The following is an 18,734-nucleotide window of genomic DNA, read 5'->3' as shown; positions in this document are numbered from 1 at the left end:
CAATGGCTTAATGAGTTTGGGGTCCCAAGATTTTGATTTTCTGTTTGCATGTTCTCAAAGAACCAGCTATTGGCCTTACTGATTTGACCATCTCCATTGCATCTTTGTGTTCTATTTCATTGGTTTTTATTAGCTCTTTCCCTCTACCTTCTTTGAGCTCATTCTTTTTTTGAGTTTCATGCATAGCTCATGTTCAATCTCTTTTCCTCTTTAACACAGGCACTTAAACTCTACATTTACCTTGATGTGTTTCTTTAGCTGCATCCCACATTTTGATATAAAATTTTTCATTACTGTTCAGATATCAGTTTCTCTAGTGTTTGTAATAGTTTCTTTTTTGACCTGTGTGGTTTTCAGAAGTCTGGTTTAAAACGTCCAGATGTCAGCCAGGCATGGCTCGCACCTGTAATCCAGCCACTTTGGGAGGCTGAGGCAGGAGGATTGTTTGAAGCCAAGAGTTCAAGACCAGTCTGGGCAACATAGTGAGACTCCATTTCTACAACAAATAAAAAATAAAATAATTTCCAAACATATGCAGGGTTTTAAAAGTTATCTTCTTGTTACTAGTGTCTAATATAATTTTACTGTGGTCAGAGAATTCGATACTAATTTTTTATTTCTTGAGACTTGTTTGTGGCTAGAATGTGGTCAATCTTCCAACTAAAGTCAGAAGGTTCTACAAATTTCTGCCAGATTAATTAATCTTGCTAACTGTGCTTTTCAAATTTTCTATACATTTGATAATTATTTTGACTGCTTAACCCATCAATATTGAGAGAAGTGTGTTAAAAATCTAGTATGATTATGGATTGCAAATCCCAATAATTAAAAAATTATATATATTGAAGTTATTAATATATTATTATTTACTTTTTTTTCTTTTGGAGATGGAGTTTTGCTCCTTTTGCCCAAGCTGGAGTGCAATGGCATGATCTCAGCTCACTGCAACCTCTGCCTGCTGGGTTCAAGTGATTCTCCTGCCTCAGCCTCCCAAGTAGCTGGGACTACAAGCGCCTGTCACCACACCTGGCTAATTCTTGGGTTTTTAATAGAGACAGGGTTTCAGCATGTTGGCCAGGTTGGTCTCGAACTCCTGATCTCAGGTGATCCTAATGCCTCAGCCTCCCAAAGTGCTGGGATTACAGGCTTGAGCCACCGTTCCCGACCAGAAGTTATTAATATATTATTAAATGTACCTAAGTTTAGAATCATTTTATCTTCCTGGCAAATTATTACTTCCATCATTACACAATAGCCTTAATATATTCCTAAATAAAATGTTGCCATAAGTATATTTTGCGTGATATCAACTTAGCACCATTAACTTTCTTTTCATGAATATTTCTCTAGCAAACATTTTTCTTGGTGGTGGGAGTGGGGTAGGGCTGGCATTCTTTTGCTTTCAATTTTTGAGTCCTTTTATTTAGGATCCAGAAATAGCATGTATTTAGAAATACCATATAGATGAATTTTTTGGGGGGTGGGATCTAATCTGAGGATCTATTTTATCTGAAAAGATTAGTTCATTGCTGTTATTGTGCTAATCCATTAGAAAATATTTTTACCCTCTTAGTTTGAATTTTCTATTCACTGTCCTTTTTGTGTGCTTCACCAATCCCCCTTCCATGTTAGTTACTCCTACTGATTTATTTTTTATTTTAATTCCTCACCAATATACACTGCTTTGAAAGTTTTCTAGTCTACATCTATTCTTTTTTAAAAATTAAAACACAGTATTTCATTTTAAAATAATGACATAAAAATGTTTCAAAAATAGAATGAAGAATTCCCATATTCCTTCTCCTCTCCCGGCTTCTCCAAATATTAATATCTCAAATAGCCGCAACACAATGATCGAAAGCAGGAAATTAACTTTGATATAATATTATAAGCTGATTTACAGATCTTATCAAAATTTCACCAGTTGGCTCACTGATGTCCTTTTTCTGGTTCGAGATCCAATCCAGGACCACACGTTGCATTTAATTGTCATGTCTCCAATCTGGGGTATTTCCTCAAGTCTCTATCTTCTGTGACCTTGATAATTCTGAAGCATATTGGTCGGGTATTTTGTAGAATGTGCCTCAATCTGTGTAGTGTTTTTTGGGATTAAATTCAAGTTATGAGCATCACTTCTCTGGTATTTTTGCCAAAAAGGTAAGTTAACACTGCTTGTTCTAGAAGAGTGAAATATCAGCAAATTGGAGATGTCTCAGGTCCAATCTGCTTTTTCCTCCAGACACTAGGCTCACCACATCCTGTCCTCCTATTCAAACTTCCTAATTCATGGCAGGAGGAGACTTAGATCCAGGAGGCCTGACAGCTTCAAGAGGTAGTCCTAGACTGTGATGGCCACAGGTCAAGAGCAGACTGCGACAGCTGCCAGGTGCAGCAGAGTGTGCCGCCTCTGCAGACCTGGTCTGGAGAGCATCTCATTATGTCCAGCACTGCCCACAGGGAACAAGGGGCTTCTTTACTCCCTTTGAAGTGTAGGGTTTTAGTGTCGTGCTTCCTCCTGAACCTTAAAACCATTTTCTTAACTGTCACTTTAAGAATCCAAGTAACTTCAAGAAAGAAAGCTGATTTAAAGACAGCTAAGAGGTAAATCAAGGATGGGCCCTAATGGCAGTCTTACTAGAACTTATTTTCATCAGGAAACAATTTGGCTTTGCTGAGTGCCTGATTAAGTCTTAAAAATAATGCAGATGGCCAGGTGTGGTGGCTCATACCTGTAATCCCAGCACTTTGGGAGGCTGAGGTGGGTGGATCATGAGGTCAGGAGTTTGAGACCAGCCTGGATAACATGGTGAAACCCCATCTCTACTAAAAATACAAAAATTAGCTGGGCGTGGTGCCGCATGCCTGTAATCCCAGCTACTTGGGAGGCTGAGGCAGGAGAATTGCTTGAACTCAGGAAGCAAAGGTTGCAGTGAGCTGAGGTTGTGCCACCGCACTCCAGCCTGGGTGACAGAGCAAGACTTTGTCTCAAAAAAAAAAAAAAAAAAAGACAACTCATGTGGGGAAACAGACCCACAGAACAAGGACAATGATTATCCAAAGGCCTCAGGAGACAGTAAAACAGATAACAAGCTTGGGACCTGTAACTTCTGGTTTGCAGAGTCTGAAACTCTTGCTTGATGCAGAACAACCCTGTTTCTGTGAGTTGTATCTGTGCCCATGGGATCCATTCCTCAAGTGTTAAAACAGAATGCAAAGTAATCGATGTTACAGACTGTGAAAATAAGTAGTTGGAGAAGTGATCACAGCCTTTAAGGCTTCATGTACTCATATGCTCAGCATGTTTACTGAGCAATGGCCAGAACACGCTTATTTTTAAAAATTCCATGATTACCCCTCTTCTACTTCTACAAGTACCATTTTAGAGCACTTTGTGTATCATGTAAGTCCAACCACTCTTATTACACACAAGGAAACAGATGCAGCCAAAGTCCACATGACTTTGCCAGCACTGCACAGAGCTGATGACAACTGAAAGGAGAAACCAGCGCAGTGTCTTTTGATCTCATTTTCTCTATTGCTTATGCATTTTTCTATTTCCTTGACTTCTGCCCTTTCCTTTATGATTTCTTTCATTCTGCTAACTTGGGGTGGGGGTTGAATTTGTTCTTCTTTGTTAAGATCTTAAGATAGAACCTTAGATCACTGAATGTAGATCTGTTTTATTTTCTAACATAGCATAAAATATTACAAATCGTTTCCTCTAAGCACCCTATAGCTGCATCCCTCAGATTTTGATATGTTTTATTTAACTTCATTCAGTTCAAATATTTTCTAATTTCTCTGTTGTTTTCCTCTTTGATTCCTGGGGTATTTGGAAGTGCACTGTTTAACTTCCAAATATTTAGGGCTTTTCTTGATATTTTATTGTTATTGACTTTCAGCTTAATTCCACTGTGGTCAGAGAACTAACTGCATAATTTGAAAATTTTAATTTTCTTTGAGATTTGTTTCATGACACAGCATATCAATCATTATTCAGATCTTCTATGTCTTTTATGATTTTCTTCATCTAGTTCTATCAACGGCTAAGAGGAGCTCAAAACTTGCAATCTGAGAATGATGACACTGCCTAGTTTTCCTTTAATCCTGTCAATTTTGTCTTACGTATTTTAATGATCTGCATGGTTTGTTATTAGATACATACGTGATTGTTATATCTTTCTGAGTGACCATTTTATAGTTATGAAAAGTCCTTATCTGTTATGACGTTTTATCTTAAAATCTCCATTACCTTATATTGATATAGAAACTCCAGCCTTCTTTATGCTATTTGCATAGTGTATTTTTTTTTTCCATCCAGTTCCTTTCAACCTATCTGTGCCATTTTAAAATATAAAGTTCATCTCTTGTATACAGCATATAGTTGGGCCATGCTTCTTTATTCATCCTGACAACCTCTGCCTTTTAATTGAAATTCTTAATCCATTAATGTTTAATGAAATTATTGCTATGGTTGTGTTTGGACATACCATTCTGTTGTTTTCTATCTGTTCTCTGTTCTTCCTTTTATGTCTTTTTAAAATTACACGACTATTTTAAAAACAATTATAATTTTCGGATTGGCTTTTTAGCTCTATGCCTCCACATTATTGTTTCAGTGATTGTCCTGGGGACAACAACATAAATCCTTAACTTTTCAGTCCCTTTACATTTAATATATTACCACTGCATGTAAAATGTAGAAATCATGCAACAATATAGGTCCATTTCCCCCTTTCCCTTATTTTACATCTGTATAGGCTATGAACGCACAGGATGATGCTATACTACTTTAAACAGTCATATGTAAGTACCTCATGCCAACTGATTGAGTGGCTGGAGCTCGCAGTCATATATATTATCAAACCTTCGAGGAAAAAAAGCAAAAAGAAAGAATTCTGTATTTACCCATCGGTTTACCATCTCTAATGCTCTTCATTGCTTTCTGAGGATCTGCACTTCCATCAGATACCATTTCCTTTTCGTTTGAAGAACTTCGTTTAGCATTTCTTATAGTGCAGGTCTGCTGACAACAAACTCTCTTAGTTTTCTTTTATCTAAAAATGTCTTTATTTACCTGAAAGTATATCTTCACTTAGAAGGGAAGAACTCTGGATTGACAGCTTTTTTCTTCCATCACTTTAAAGATGCCTATTTCACTGTCTCTGGCCTCCATAATTTCTGATTTCAAGCCAGAAGTTGAGTCCAGTGTTGTTCTCCTGTATGTAGTAGGTGGTCTCAACTGCTGCTAACTAGACCTGTTTTTTAGCTTTGGCTTTAACAGTTTGTGGCAGTGTGGCATTTTTTGTCTTTATCTTTTTTGCTGTTTGTTGAGCATCATGAATCTGTAAATTTGCATCTGCCATAAATTTGGGAAATCGCCAGCCATTATTTCTTCAAATATTTCTTCCTGCCTGATTCTCTCTTTGCTTGCCTTCTAGGACCACCATTATCCATGTGTTAAGACCATTTGATTATATCGAACAGGTCTCTGCAAAACTTGCCCAAACATTTCCCTCTCTATTCTTCATACTGAATAATATCCACTGATTTATCTTCAAGTTCCTCAGTTATCATCACTGTGCTATTTAAGCCCAGTCAGTAGTTTTCTTTTATTTCAGAAATTATGTTTTGGTTCTAAATTTTTCATTTAAAAATTGTTTCTATGTCTCTGCTTTCTCCTATTAAATTGTTGCTAACATTTTATTTTACTTCATTGTGGATAATTAGTTATAAGTGCATTAAAACCTTTGATAATTCGAACGTTTAGATAATCTCAGGGTTGGACTCAGTTGATTTTCTATTCTTTTGAAAATGTGTTCCATCTTCCTTGTTCTTCATACCTCAGGTAATTTTGGATTTTATCCCTGACATTATGAAGAACAAATTGTGGATAAACTGGATCTTGTTTTCTTTTCTTTTTTATTTAGCAAGTAATTATCTGGCTTGGACTTGAACTGCAAACTCTGTTTTCTCCAGTGTTTCTTGAGTGGTAGCTTTAATCTCAGTTAAAATCTTTGTCTTCGGCCTAAGTTGGCTCATGCAAGTGTTCAGGGGCCAGCCAGTGATTTTTTTATTTTTATTTTTTAGTTTACTAAATGCCCTGTTTGTTCTGTGAACAAGGCTCAGAAATGTATAGACAGAATTTGTAGGTTGAGAAATCTGTGTAGTTGTGACTTCACAACTATACTTCACAAAAGCAGTAATGACAGCAGCTTCTGAACACATTAACCTACCATTGTTTGGTTTAAAGCGAACACAGTGAGAATAGTTCCTAGCGGTATCTAAGTGATCATCACAGTTTGCTGCTCTAGTCTTTTTTTTTTTGCTGCTCTAGTCTTTAAGAACGAGTGGAGTCTTCACTTGAGCCACCACCTCCTTGCTGCTCAGGGCTTCAACAATCACAAGTGCAAACGTGAGGCTGGTCCCAGGCCCCCGGCTCGTAAGAATCAGGTCATCCTTTTCTACATAATTCTCATAGCAGGTGTAATTACCTCCACTCATCATTTTTGTCTTCAGCAAGCAGTAACTTCAAAAGTAAAGTAACTTTATTTTCAAAAGCCTGTGTCATGAGCCTACAGAGCAGTGGGACCTGCACAGAAGGCGGCTATCAGGCCCTTCCGGTTTTCCTGCTCCTTCAGTATCTCCTTCATGGCAGCAGACTCAGATAAATACTGTGAATCCAGATTACCTCCTGGTAGAACCATCGTGTCATATGGTCCCTCTTTTTTTGCATCTTCAAGACTGGCATCAGGAGAAACGACAACATCATGGCTACACTGTACTGGGTCTTTCCCAGCCAGACCTACAATGGTGACCTCAATCCCAGCTCACCTCATGACATCTACAGGGATGACTGTCTCCTCTGCTCCTTTAGCCAGGATGAGCAGAGCTCTTTTGGAAGCCATTTTTATGTTACATGTTTTAAAGGCCCACATCAGGCTGCGATTTTGGCAGAATTCAAGGATTTTTTTCTGGTTTTTTCTTTTCTAAAATCCTCCTTCTCTCTCCAGTAGCTGCAATTTCCTGGATACAATCTTTTGGTTTCTTGGAGCAGAGGGGCACAGAAGATTCAAAAAAATAATTCAAGAAAACTTCCCAGAATCGACAGATTTTAGACTCATCACCAGGAACAAAAGGTCATCACACCCAGAACATTAAGAGCTTTCAGAAAAGTAAGAAAAGATAATTTATAGAGAGAAGCAGGTGAAGAGACACTGGAGGACAACAGCACAAAAGCCTCCGAATTCTGAGGAAAAATGATTTCCAACCTAGCATTCTATACTCAAGAAGCTATCACTAAAGATTTTCTGCAGATAGTCAAAGTCTCAAAATATTTACCTCCAATATACTATTTTCTCAGGAAGCCACTACAAGGTGAGTTTTATCACGTGAGGGCCCAAACCAAAAAAGAAGACATGGGGTATAGAAGCAGCTGATCCAATCCAGGCAAAGGGAACTTCCACGTTGGTGATTACAAAAGGAGATGCCAAGTATGATGTCGACCCAGCAGGCATCCAGCCTAGACTAGGACAGGCTAGAAATCTGTAGGGAAGTTGTTCAAGAAGACAAACTTGGTAAAATGTCTACTTTTGAATATATTGCAAGGACATTTGAACTTGGATGGAGGATATTTTGAGATGTGTGAAAATGATTACAATACATAAAAAGATACAAAAAATACAATAAGAAAAGAATATAGGATATGGCTGGCTGAGAACTGCATGACGTCTACACAGGCCTCATAACGCGAGCACTGGATGCTGGTCTAATCAGAAAGAACACACTGAGAAGACGGGTTAAGGGAGTATGTGTGTGGTAGAGAGGATGAAAGAGAAGAGAGCTGAATTTTCATATTCTATTGTAGGAAGATGATAGAGCTCAAAACCACAGAATTAAGAAGTGGCAATACAAACCTGTGAAGGTGGGGACCACAAGGTAAATACCAAAAGACTCAGAGCGGCTAGGAGAATGGAAAGTGATGGCGGCTAGGAGAACGGAAGTGGATGGCGGCTAGGAGAAGGGAAGTGGATGGCGGCTAGGAGAATGGAAAGTGATGGCAGCTAGGAAAACGGAAGTGGATGGCAGCTAGAACAGAAGCGGATGGCGGCTAGAACGGAAGTGGATGGCAGCTAGGAGAACGGAAGTGGATGGCAGCTAGGAGAACGGAAGTGGATGGGGCTAGGAGAATGGAAAGTGATGGCGGCTAGGAGAACGGAAGTGGATGGCGGCTAGAACAGAAGCGGATGGCGGCTAGAACGGAAGTGGATGGCAGCTAGGAGAACGGAAGTGGATGGCAGCTAGGAGAACGGAAGTGGATGGGGCTAGGAGAATGGAAAGTGATGGCGGCTAGGAGAACGGAAGTGGATGGCGGCTAGGAGAACGGAAGTGGATGGCTTTAGGGAGCAAGCAAAGGAAGGAGACACAGGGGTTGATCATTTTCATAATCAGCTCTGCGGAGCCATTTGACTTTTTATGTATTTGATTAAAAAATAATCTGACACATTTGCTAACGTTATTTCATCAACAGCCCTCAACAGTATTTCCTAAGGGGCTATTTGGCACCAGCTCCTAGGCTAGCACTGCAGTCCCATCCCCAGGCTCCCTGATGGCTGAAGCTGCGGCTCACGGAAGGGCTTGGAGGTCAGTTGAGAGCAGGGCACAGGAAGAATGGCAGAGCAGAAAACAATTCCAAGGTCATCTGACATGTGCATCTACCCAGGCGAGGCCTGGTTTCAGGAGCCTGTATTGTCTAGGTAGAGAAACACAGTAAGCAGGAGAAAAGAAAGGGCTGGGTATAAATATTTTATAAGACAGTCCAATAGGCAAAGAAGCAGGGGCAGCAAGAATTGATCAGGCACCCAGGGAAGATAATTTTTTTTTTTTTTTTTTGAGATGGAGTCCTGCTCTGTAGCCCAGACTGAAGTGCAGTGGCGTGATCTCGGCTCACTGCAAGCTCCGCCTCCCGGGTTTGCGCCATTCTCCTGCTTCAGCCTCCCGAGTAGCTGGGACCATAGGTGCCACCACCACGCCTGGCTAGTTTTTTGTATTTTTTAGTAGAGACGGGGTTTCACCGTGTTGGCCAGGATGATCTCCATCTCCTGACCTTGTGACCTCGGCCTCCCAAAGTGTTGCGATTACAGGCATGAGCCACCGTGCCCAGCCAGGAATAGAATTTAATAAGAAAGGTAGCAGAGAAGAGATCTTTAAAAAATAGTTTCACTTTTGTCCTTGAGGCCAGGATACTCTGTGATCTTCGAGGAGGAGGTTAGTTCTTGTCAGTTAAGAGAATGGGTTCACAGTATTATGTTTCTCTGATTCCTTCCTTATCATTCTCTACTTGGTCATTTCTGGTTTTCCAAATGCTAAGTTTAGCAACCATTTCTCAGTACTTACCCTTTTGACATCTGCACTATTTGACCTTGCTGAAAATCTCTTTATTCTTATTATAATACTTGCTGTTCCCTTGATTTCTGTGACTTCATGACCCCATTCTTTCCAGGTTTTCCTCTTACTCTGTGATGAGTTCTTCTGGGGCCTTCTTTGACGGTTAGAATTCAGGCAGTGGTCTTGGTTCTCAGGGATTTGTGTCTGGCTAGAGGGTTTGTGGGAAGGTGGTACAAGAATCTTTTTTTAAACATGTGAAGAGAGAATAATGATAACAACCATGAAAATATCAACAATGACCACAAGAATAAAACCAATGGGTTCCAGTCATGGTAAAACACTGTTGAAGGCACAAGACAAGCTTAAGTGCCCAGTTTGTCTAGGATTTTATGTGCCTAGACAGGAGAAAGACACTCTGATATCGCATTGCCTTTCATTAGCCAAACTGCAAACAAGTTACCCAAAGACCCAGGTCTTGTCCATAAGATGTTTATTGTTATGTATTTCTAACCTGGGCAGGTACAAAAGGCTTTCCAGTCATAGATGGACTAAATCTCAGTGCAATCAATCCTCCTGTGGGGAAGCAGAAATGAGATGAGATCAGCACACAAAAAACACAATGGCCCTGTGTACAGTGACATCCGCCTGTGTTTACAGCAAAGCTAAAATAATTACAGCTGCTGCTCTAATTGAGGTGTGATACATTAAATATACCTTTCAGAGCAGTTCACAAATCTATACGAAAATCTTTACAACAGAACAGATACATGTTTAGTGACAAAAATGTATGCAAGTTCAGTGTATGCATAATTATTTTATGATTACATAAAATATATTTGACTTTATTTCAGAAACAATCTTGATGTAAAAACTAGTTAAAATTTGTAACTTTTCTGAAAACATATTACACAACACTCTTATGCAACTAATAGCAGAATATCCCATAGCACGTGATCAAAACAGAAAAACACACCACCACCTTGTACCAAATCCAGAATAAAAATATAATCTTTTCTATTTCTTCCCTTTAAAAAAATCTATATGCAAAGATGACAGAGACAGGAGAATGAGTCAGAGTGCTGGGCCTAAGGCAATGATGCTTGTTTTGCAATGCCCAAATCATTTCTAGAACATGCCACTTTCATGGTACATTGATATAGAAAGTCTTAGTAAAACCAATTATTTCTAATAGCTCTTTACCATTTCAAGTGAGGCCAACTTAGCTAACTCACATGAAGCCATGCCGGCCCACAAAGAACACGGATGTGCTAAAAACGAAATGCCACCGGAGCATTAAAGTACACTGAACTCCCTCATTTGTTTTCTCAGCTGCCTCGTTAACTTGCTCCAGGGCCTGGTTTATCTCTCAGCTTTCATCTAACTTATTTCATATTCATCCATCTCCTCTTACCCACTAAACCAGTGTTCTGTAACTCAAGTAGCTCTTGAAATCCCCCTTTCTTCCAAGAAGTCCCCCCTGACTTGTTGGAATAGTAGTCCTTGAACTCCCTCATTTGGGTATCGGGTTTTTATGCCTTTACCTTCCACTTGGAGCCATAAAAGCACTACCGGTTCCCTTGTTGCTAATGTTTATTAGCCTCTGGAATTGATGAACTTTCTCTGAGCTGTGACCCAGGTGGATGGATGTCAGAAAGCATGTCCCGCCGGAAGCAACTGCTGAGCAGCGGTGAAGTCAAGGACATATGGAGCCAGACAGTGAACATGAGTCCTGCCACTTATCCTCCTTGCAGTCTTAGAGAAGTCACCAACCTCTCTCTGAGCCCCGATTCCTTCCTCTGCTAAACGGACATGGCAGTAACCTAGCCCACGTGTCACAAGGCTGTTGTGAGGATTAAACAAGACACTTCATGGTGTGCCTCACACGTGGTAAGTCCCCACAAACAGAATTAGCAGGACCTGACAAACGGTTTCTGACAACGTGTCTGCCAATACAGGGTTAACCAGAACGTAAGTATTTCGAGTGTTACCAGTAGAAATATAAAAGGTTATACAGCAAATGAAAATGTTGAAGTAAAGACACTTGGAGAAAAACGTCAAGCAAATTACAACTTAGATTAAAGGCAGATTCTTTATTGGCTGAATGTGCTGCACTAGATATTTAAAACAACACAAACATTCATGGTCGCAGTTTTTAAATTTAGCTCATAGTTGAGTTATATACAACAGTTAACAGACTTAGGAAAGACAATATTCTGTGTGTTTCTTAACAGCTTTAGCAAGCACATTTGTAAAAGATCGAACTTTTATTTCCAGTTACTATGATTTCCCCATACACCAAATGAACCAACACATTCATTTATTTTAAATAATGGAAACTGTACATGGCTACACTGTGCTCTAAAATTACTTGCATTAATGAGGACATTAATTTTAGCATTTAAAAAAGGAGACTTCAAAATAACCTTAGACAATTTTGAAAACCCAGACAAGCCGACTACAAGTAGCGAATTCCTCAGTTTTCAGATGCAATGGTGTGATGACGTTGGGCGGGCGGCTGACTGTGAGAGGAGTCACGGTGACCTGAACCTGTTCTAGTAAAACCAGTCAGCAGTGAACGTGGGGCAAGTGCACGTGGCTGGTCTACAGCTCCCACTGCCTGGTGACCAAGGAGCATCCTGAAGTTTCCGAGAAGAGACTGTGTGAGAGCAGCATTCTTCCAGCTACTGAGCAAGATCCTTTGCCGGGTAAGAGATGGCAGAGAGAAAGTCACCTGCTGAAGGAGGGGGCAACGGTGGGCAGGGAGTCGGCCGTCCACGGGGAGCCTGGCCTTTCCTTTAGGGGACCCTGAAGTCTGCGGCTGCCCCGCCAGCACCTGTGAGTGTAACCCAGTGACCGGCACTCACACCCCATCACAGACAATACGCAGGGCCTCAGGGACTGCAACACGTGGACATGAAGTGACACACATCAAATTAAGAGTGAGTGAGAATGGGCCGGGCACGGTGGCTCACGCCTGTAATCCCTGTACTTTGGGAGGCCGAGATGGGCGGATCACGAGGTCAGGAGATCGAGACCATACTGGCTAACACGGTGAAACCCCGTCTCTACTAAAATACAAAAAAAAAAAATTAGCCGGGCGCGGTGGCGGGCGCCTGTAGTCCCAGCTACTCGGGAGGCTGAGGCAGGAGAATGGCGCGAACCCGGGAGGCGGAGCTTGCAGTGAGCCGAGATGGTGCCACTGCACTCCAGCCTGGGCGACAGAGTGAAGACTCCGCCTCAAAAAAAAAAAAAAAAAAAAAAAAAAAGTGAGTGAGAATGAAAAAAGCTAGTGCTTAGTCCTGTGAAAAATAAAAATCAGATAGCAAAATGCCAAGTTAAATCACAGACACCTGGACCACAAATAATCTACCCCAGTTGTAATATTTATTTTAATGGAGACCACAAATTTTTCCAAAAATCTGCTTGAATTAGAAAACTTAAGGCCATTTATATGAAATAAGGGTTTTAAGCACAGCTGCACAGGTTAGGACAGTAAGAGCTCCAAAGATGTCTACATATAACTTTCCAAATCTCCTCTTATCAATCAGTCTCTCCATGTGTCGCGGGAGCTGCCTGCACTTTCGTGAATGGGACACTGAGAAATGCTTCAATATGTACCACGCCATTCCAGAACATTCCCTCCAGAAGCAGCTCTTCCTGCTGCACTCAACCTTCTGCTGAGATGCAAAGTATATTTTAAAACGTATTTTAAAGTCATACAGGATCTGATCTAGTAAGAATGGCAAAACAAATACTTCTTGGGCATTTCAAATGAGGTCATTTTAGTTGAAATGTATACCAACAATTTTCGAAATCAGAGGAAGGAAAAAAGAGAGAGATGGCAAACCCAATGTTTAATACAGCAAATACCTTTAGGGTACTTAGAAAGTGAACAGTCTTATTACTTGTTATTTTCCTGGACTTCCTTTATTTGGCAGGTATTTATGTTTTCATCATGGTTGAAGAAGCTGCTTGGAAACAGGTGAGCTGCAAGTGCATGCTACTCTTGAACTTGTTCAGGAGCTCTTCCAGTAACCTGGAGGAAGGAGACACTTGTTTTACAGCCTGACAGATGGGGTGGCCTAGCAACACAAGAAAACACCAGGGGAGCCAGCTGCCTGGCTCTGCCTATGCTTGCTGTGTTGAGAAGGCAGCTGGAAAGTTCTACCTGTGGATCCTTAACTCAGCAAAAGAAACACATCAATCAAAGAAGTTGGTCAAATAGGATATACTGATATACGTATTTATGTTTGTATAGAAACATCTCCTTCCTATCCCCTCCTAAGATTAATTAGATTCCTCCCTAAAACAGACTGATGCTTGGGCCTATTCTTTTTAGAAATTCAACTCTAAAATAATTTACACACCTTCAAATTCACTTTTTGTTAAATGGTTCTATGAACATTGGCAAACCCATACTGGAGTGTAGCAGGCCACAGCACGGGGCACCGCTGCACCCTCTCCCCTGCTGCCACTCCAGTCAGCCTCTTCCCTAACCCCATCCCCCAGCAGCCACTGGTGACTTTCCCTTCCTCTCATTTTGCATTTTGTCTTTAACAGCTAGTGGTGAGTGGGGAGCGAAAGCAGTGGGTTAATCACCAGGGTAAGCAGGGTTAGGGCTAATTCCACTAGGCAAATCGCTTTGCTACCTGATATCTCAATCTGTTTCCCCAACTGATCTGATATAGTCATCTAATTTCTTTTTCTTTTTCTTTTTTTTTGAGATGGAGTTTTGCCCTTGTCACCTAGGCTGGAGTGCAGTGGCACGATCTCGGCTCACTGCAACCTCCACCTCCTGGGTTCAAGCTATTCTCCCGCCCCAGTCTCCTGAGTAGCTGAAATTACAGGTGCACGCCACCACGCCTGGCTAATTTTCCTATTTTTAGTAGAGACGGGGTTTTACCATGTTGGCCAGAATGGTCTTGATTTCCTGAAGTTGTGATCCGCCCACCTTGGACTCCCAAAGTGCTGGGATTACAGGCATGAGCCACCAAGCCTGGCCCTAGTCATCTAATTTTAAAGCTAGAAAGGATCTTAGAGTTTTCCTGGTTTGGATGAAGCAACCAAGAAGTGGGTTTAACAGTACTGAGGTCAAGAGACTATTTCACGGTTTAACAATGCTCGGTATTAGAATACTATTCCCACAGCAAACCTAAAATACAGTCCTGACCTGGGGCTACTTCAGGGTGTGTATTGTTCTTGACTCTCGAACACACTACCTTTTGAGCCCTGTTCCACATATGAAACGTAACAGTGATTGTTTTAATCTTTTATCATATTTATTTTAAAGAAATGAACAGGGTTTGGAACCAATTCAAATAGAGGCTGGAAGTTAGTGAGAGAAAGCAGCAGCAGGAAAAAAGAAGAAAGGGCTGACTGTGCAGGCACTGTCCGTACGGCTGCCATGTGCCCACGTGGGACGCGCACAGCAGGGGCGATGCGGGGACTGCAGGGTGGAAGGGCTGGTCTGCTGCCCGCTCTGTGCGTCAGTGCCATGTGACAGCTTCCCCCCATCGCCCAGCCCATGTGCTGTCTCTGCCCTGCACTGAGTCTGCTCTGCGTTCACGGTGCCAGCATTTCACAGTCAGCGCACCACACACGCCTGTCCATGGACCCGGCAGCCACGTGCGGAGGGCGTGGTAAAGGTGTTACTGCAGAGTTTCTGCTGCCTCAGTGCGGGGGAGCCTCGATATTTGTGAAATTTACCTGGCCTAGATTTTTCTCTTAGGTCTGTTTCCTGTTCTATGAGTAGTAAAGTTTGAAGTCAGGTTGAGATCATCAGTGTGGTCTAACGAAATATATACATATATATAAAACTTTATTATGCCATATGTGCACATCTACTTTTTCATAACATTTTATATTTTATAGAACACAAAATGAACACTACTGAATTACTCAAAGATAAAAAAATCACTGACTCCTGCATTTTACTATGCGGTCTTCTTTCTTCCATTACTTCTTAAGGATGTATGCTACTAATACAATTTACTGAATAAGTCATAGTGAGCTTTCTTAAGATATTTTCTGTACCAGTCACTTGAAACGAGAGCCAACTTCTAAATTATCCTCAACCCAGAAGAAAGGTCTTACCTTATTCTGTCACTTGGAAGACATGCAAGTTACAGTGACGAGATGTACCTACTAACGGCTCTTATTCGGATTCTTATTTGGATTCTGCTCTTCCTAGAATCCAAATCATTATTATTCCTTTTTAAAAGGTACTTTAGGTAACAAAACCTTGCTGAACACATGCAACTGGCTCCTGAGAACAGCACACAGGACTTACTTTTTATCTGCTCCACTGGAGAGCTGGGGCAGGGCTTCCAAGGCCTGCTTAAAACTTGACCTGGAACACAAACAGCCACACTGAAGTTGAAGCCTTGCATAGGAGAACTGCTGACAAATTCTTAAGCATCCCTTAATTATTGAGAAGCCAATAAAAGCCAGTGAAGCAAGGAAATACGAGAAAAAGTAAAAGTGAAAAACAATAGAAAAAGTAAAAGTAAAAGTGAAGGTGTAGCTACCAGGTGGAGGCTTTGTAGCAGCAGGGTCAGAAAAGCTCAAGTAGGAAATGAAACGCAACTTGAAAAGCTAAAGGAAAAACAGATCTTCTTTTAGAGGATGCTGCTGGTGACAGAGGAGAGCTTAATGTGAACATGTTTAATTTAAAAGGAGTCTTTTCAAAACAAACAACTGCAGATGGAGTAACTGGTAAGAAAGGAAAGAAACTAAGAAATGAAAGATGACACACAGCGGGGTGTTTACAGTATTTGGCACGCACGGGGCCTCATCTACAGCCAATGTCTTGTAATACTTAAATACAGCCTACTTAAAACTTGTTGAAAAATGGAGAGTTATATAGATGCTTTAAAAATTCAACATGATTTCCTTACACGAAGAAGGTAAAAGGAAATAATTTTTAAAAAGACAACTTTGGGATGTTTAGCTTTTACAAGGAGAAAGTATTAGAAAAATTATCAAACCAAATGAAAAGCATCATAGGGGAGACTGTTTGGGAATAACTTGTACCATTCACAAAGGAACAGTTCTTAACTTTTACCTCTTCTTTTATGATTGGTTAAGGTGAAGAAATAAATGTAATTATTCTTGACTTTAGGGAGTCATTACTTCTATATCGTAAAAACATCCTCCTCAATCTACCAGGAAGTGCGTTTTTGAGCAGTATTCCTCAAATCAGGGGCAAGTGTCACAGCAACAGGGAGGAAGACTGAAAAGTTCCAACAGAGTCATAAAACCTGGTGCTGGGCATCTCCAGCTGCTCCCGGGAGGGCGCGGTGGGGGCTGGGACGGGCGGCTGGGTGCACTCAGGTCCCTCCCCACATTCAGCGGGCTCTTTCCTGGTGTGGAAACCACTGCCTCTACCTCCACCATCAGCTTGTTTCTTACGAACCTCTTTTTGATTAATTGAAAGAAAAGTGATGGAATTGTTTTGACAGTATGACAATAATGATAAACACTGTACCACCCGTTATTGGCAGGGTACTGAAAATTAAAAAGTGACTTGGCACATTTTCTCATTTAATCCCCTCAAAAGCTTGCCTAGAATATTTTAATCTTCCTCTACAGATGAGTACCTTATACTCTGTAAAACTAAGTCAGCAGGAAGAAAGAGTAGGCATTTACATGAAGTGCGACACATCCAACACGGGCTGGGTGCTTTCCATCCTGTTAGCATGTTGTGCAGACAAACGATGGCTGGGAAAAGGTGTGGCTAAACAATGAACATGGAGGCCCGCTAAAAATGGCTTCTGGTGAGCTGTGACGACAGGAATGAAAGGCTAACTTCATGTGTTAGGAAAAAATGGAAAAAGTCTTTTCAGTCGCAAAGCTGACAGTAAGAATGACAGCAAGCCATGTTATCAGATGCTGGAAATGAGTGAGTAAGCATATTACAGTGTCCTCAAACATTCCATTTGCATACTACTTGGCCTCTCGGGGACATCAACGTATCACCCAGTATTTCCTAGGTAATGCTGCCCGTGTAGTAAACAACCTTGCACAGGTAAACAGTAGTTCTGTTTCACTTCACCTACTGAAATTTCAATGGTAGGAAATCCTGACTTTCATTCAAAACAGCTAAAAATTATCATCAAATTTCCACTACAAAATTTTGCAGAGAAACCACAAGGCTTCCTCATACTGATATTTACAGCACTCGAGCTGCCCTTCAGAGTCTGCTATGAATAGACTAAGACTCAGTTCTTATCCTCTTTTGCTTTAGGAAGTATGTCACACTCTGCTGTATTATTTTTAAGACTAAGATTTATTTGTCAGTAGTAAATGAAAAACAAAATATATTAAACCCCTTTCCTTTACATTGTGTTACAAAGAAGTGGCCTTGACATAAACTTGATCACATCACAAATTGATGAGCATGTGCTCTGATCAGTCATCTTTACAGAGAATAGAATTCACCAGTAAGACAATCTGTATTTTTAATAGAGCACTCAGAACTAAAGAACACTGCAACTTACTTGCTTTCGGGTGTCAGGTAAACAGCCACAGTGTCCCTCAAAGCACAGATTTCAAGTCTTGCCTGAAAATGAGAAAAAGACAAAGTGACAACAGGAAAATTTATGTTATCAAATATAAACAAGTACTGAGGTGAGGGGTCTCCGGCCTGCTCGTCGCAGGACAGGGCTTGGCGTAATACCACCGCGGTGACTGCCAGTCACAAGCAGAGTTTCTAAAACAGTCCGAAGAAATCTGCTACCACAAAATATTCGTTGACTGAAAATTAACTTGTAGTCAAGGATGACTGTATGAGGGCAGGGAACTAGATATCTCAGTATGAAAAGCACAAACTGTGTCGTGATTTTCCAGCCATCTGTATTTACCCTCTAACCACCAATTTTTCTTTTAGTCTTGCAAGAGGAACACTGCCCTGAAAGGGCCTGAGCCTCACAGAGGTAAGGATGTGGCTTGGCTTCCTGACACCTGTGCCCTTCCAGGCACACTGCCTTCATCTCAAAAACTAAACTATGCTCTACGGATTCAATGCAATCTCTATTAAAATCACAGCTGCTTTTATTTTTTTCCTTAATGGAAATTGGCAAGCGGATTCTAAAATTCATAAGGAAATGCAAGGCACTCAGAACAGCCAAAGCAATCTTAAAAAAGAGTAACACATTTAGAGGCCTCACACTTTCTGACTTCAAACATACTACAAAGCTAACATATATTTATATATTGTATACCCTTATATTCATGATCAACTGCTATTCAACAGGGGTGCCAAGACCACTCAGTGGGGAAAGAACAGCCTCTTCAACAAATGGTGCTAGGGCAACTGGATATCCACATGCTTAGAAGAATGAAGCTGA

The 18,734-nt window shown here is 40.9% G+C and overlaps 1 protein-coding gene and 1 pseudogene across 13 annotated transcripts in view; both read right to left on the bottom strand.

The window, feature by feature from the left end:
• Positions 1-6,203: 6,203 nt before the first annotated feature.
• LOC141410186 (Parkinson disease protein 7 homolog) lies at positions 6,204-7,052 on the bottom strand (annotated as a pseudogene).
• Positions 7,053-11,457: 4,405 nt separating this feature from the next.
• The window catches only part of EXOC2 (exocyst complex component 2), a 207,783-nt gene continuing 200,506 nt past the window's right edge, over positions 11,458-18,734 (bottom strand). For 12 of the 13 annotated variants that reach the window (XM_065544513.1, XM_074038950.1, XM_065544515.1 and 9 more), the window contains 3 exons: positions 17,886-17,947; positions 15,677-15,736; positions 11,458-13,423 (listed from right to left, as the gene is read on the bottom strand). In XM_065544513.1, the coding sequence (XP_065400585.1) occupies positions 13,330-13,423; positions 15,677-15,736; positions 17,886-17,947 (216 nt within the window). In that variant the 3' untranslated portion in view covers positions 11,458-13,329. Of the gene's footprint in view, positions 13,424-15,672; positions 15,737-17,885; positions 17,948-18,734 lie in introns of those variants that run through there. The other variant, XM_074038958.1, reaches the window with a different exon arrangement.

This window comes from Macaca fascicularis, chromosome 4 (genome assembly GCF_037993035.2).
Source record: "Macaca fascicularis isolate 582-1 chromosome 4, T2T-MFA8v1.1".
Lineage (NCBI taxonomy): Eukaryota > Metazoa > Chordata > Mammalia > Primates > Cercopithecidae > Macaca > Macaca fascicularis.
Note: the sequence above shows the minus strand (reverse complement) of the source record. Positions and strands in the feature narration are given on the sequence as shown.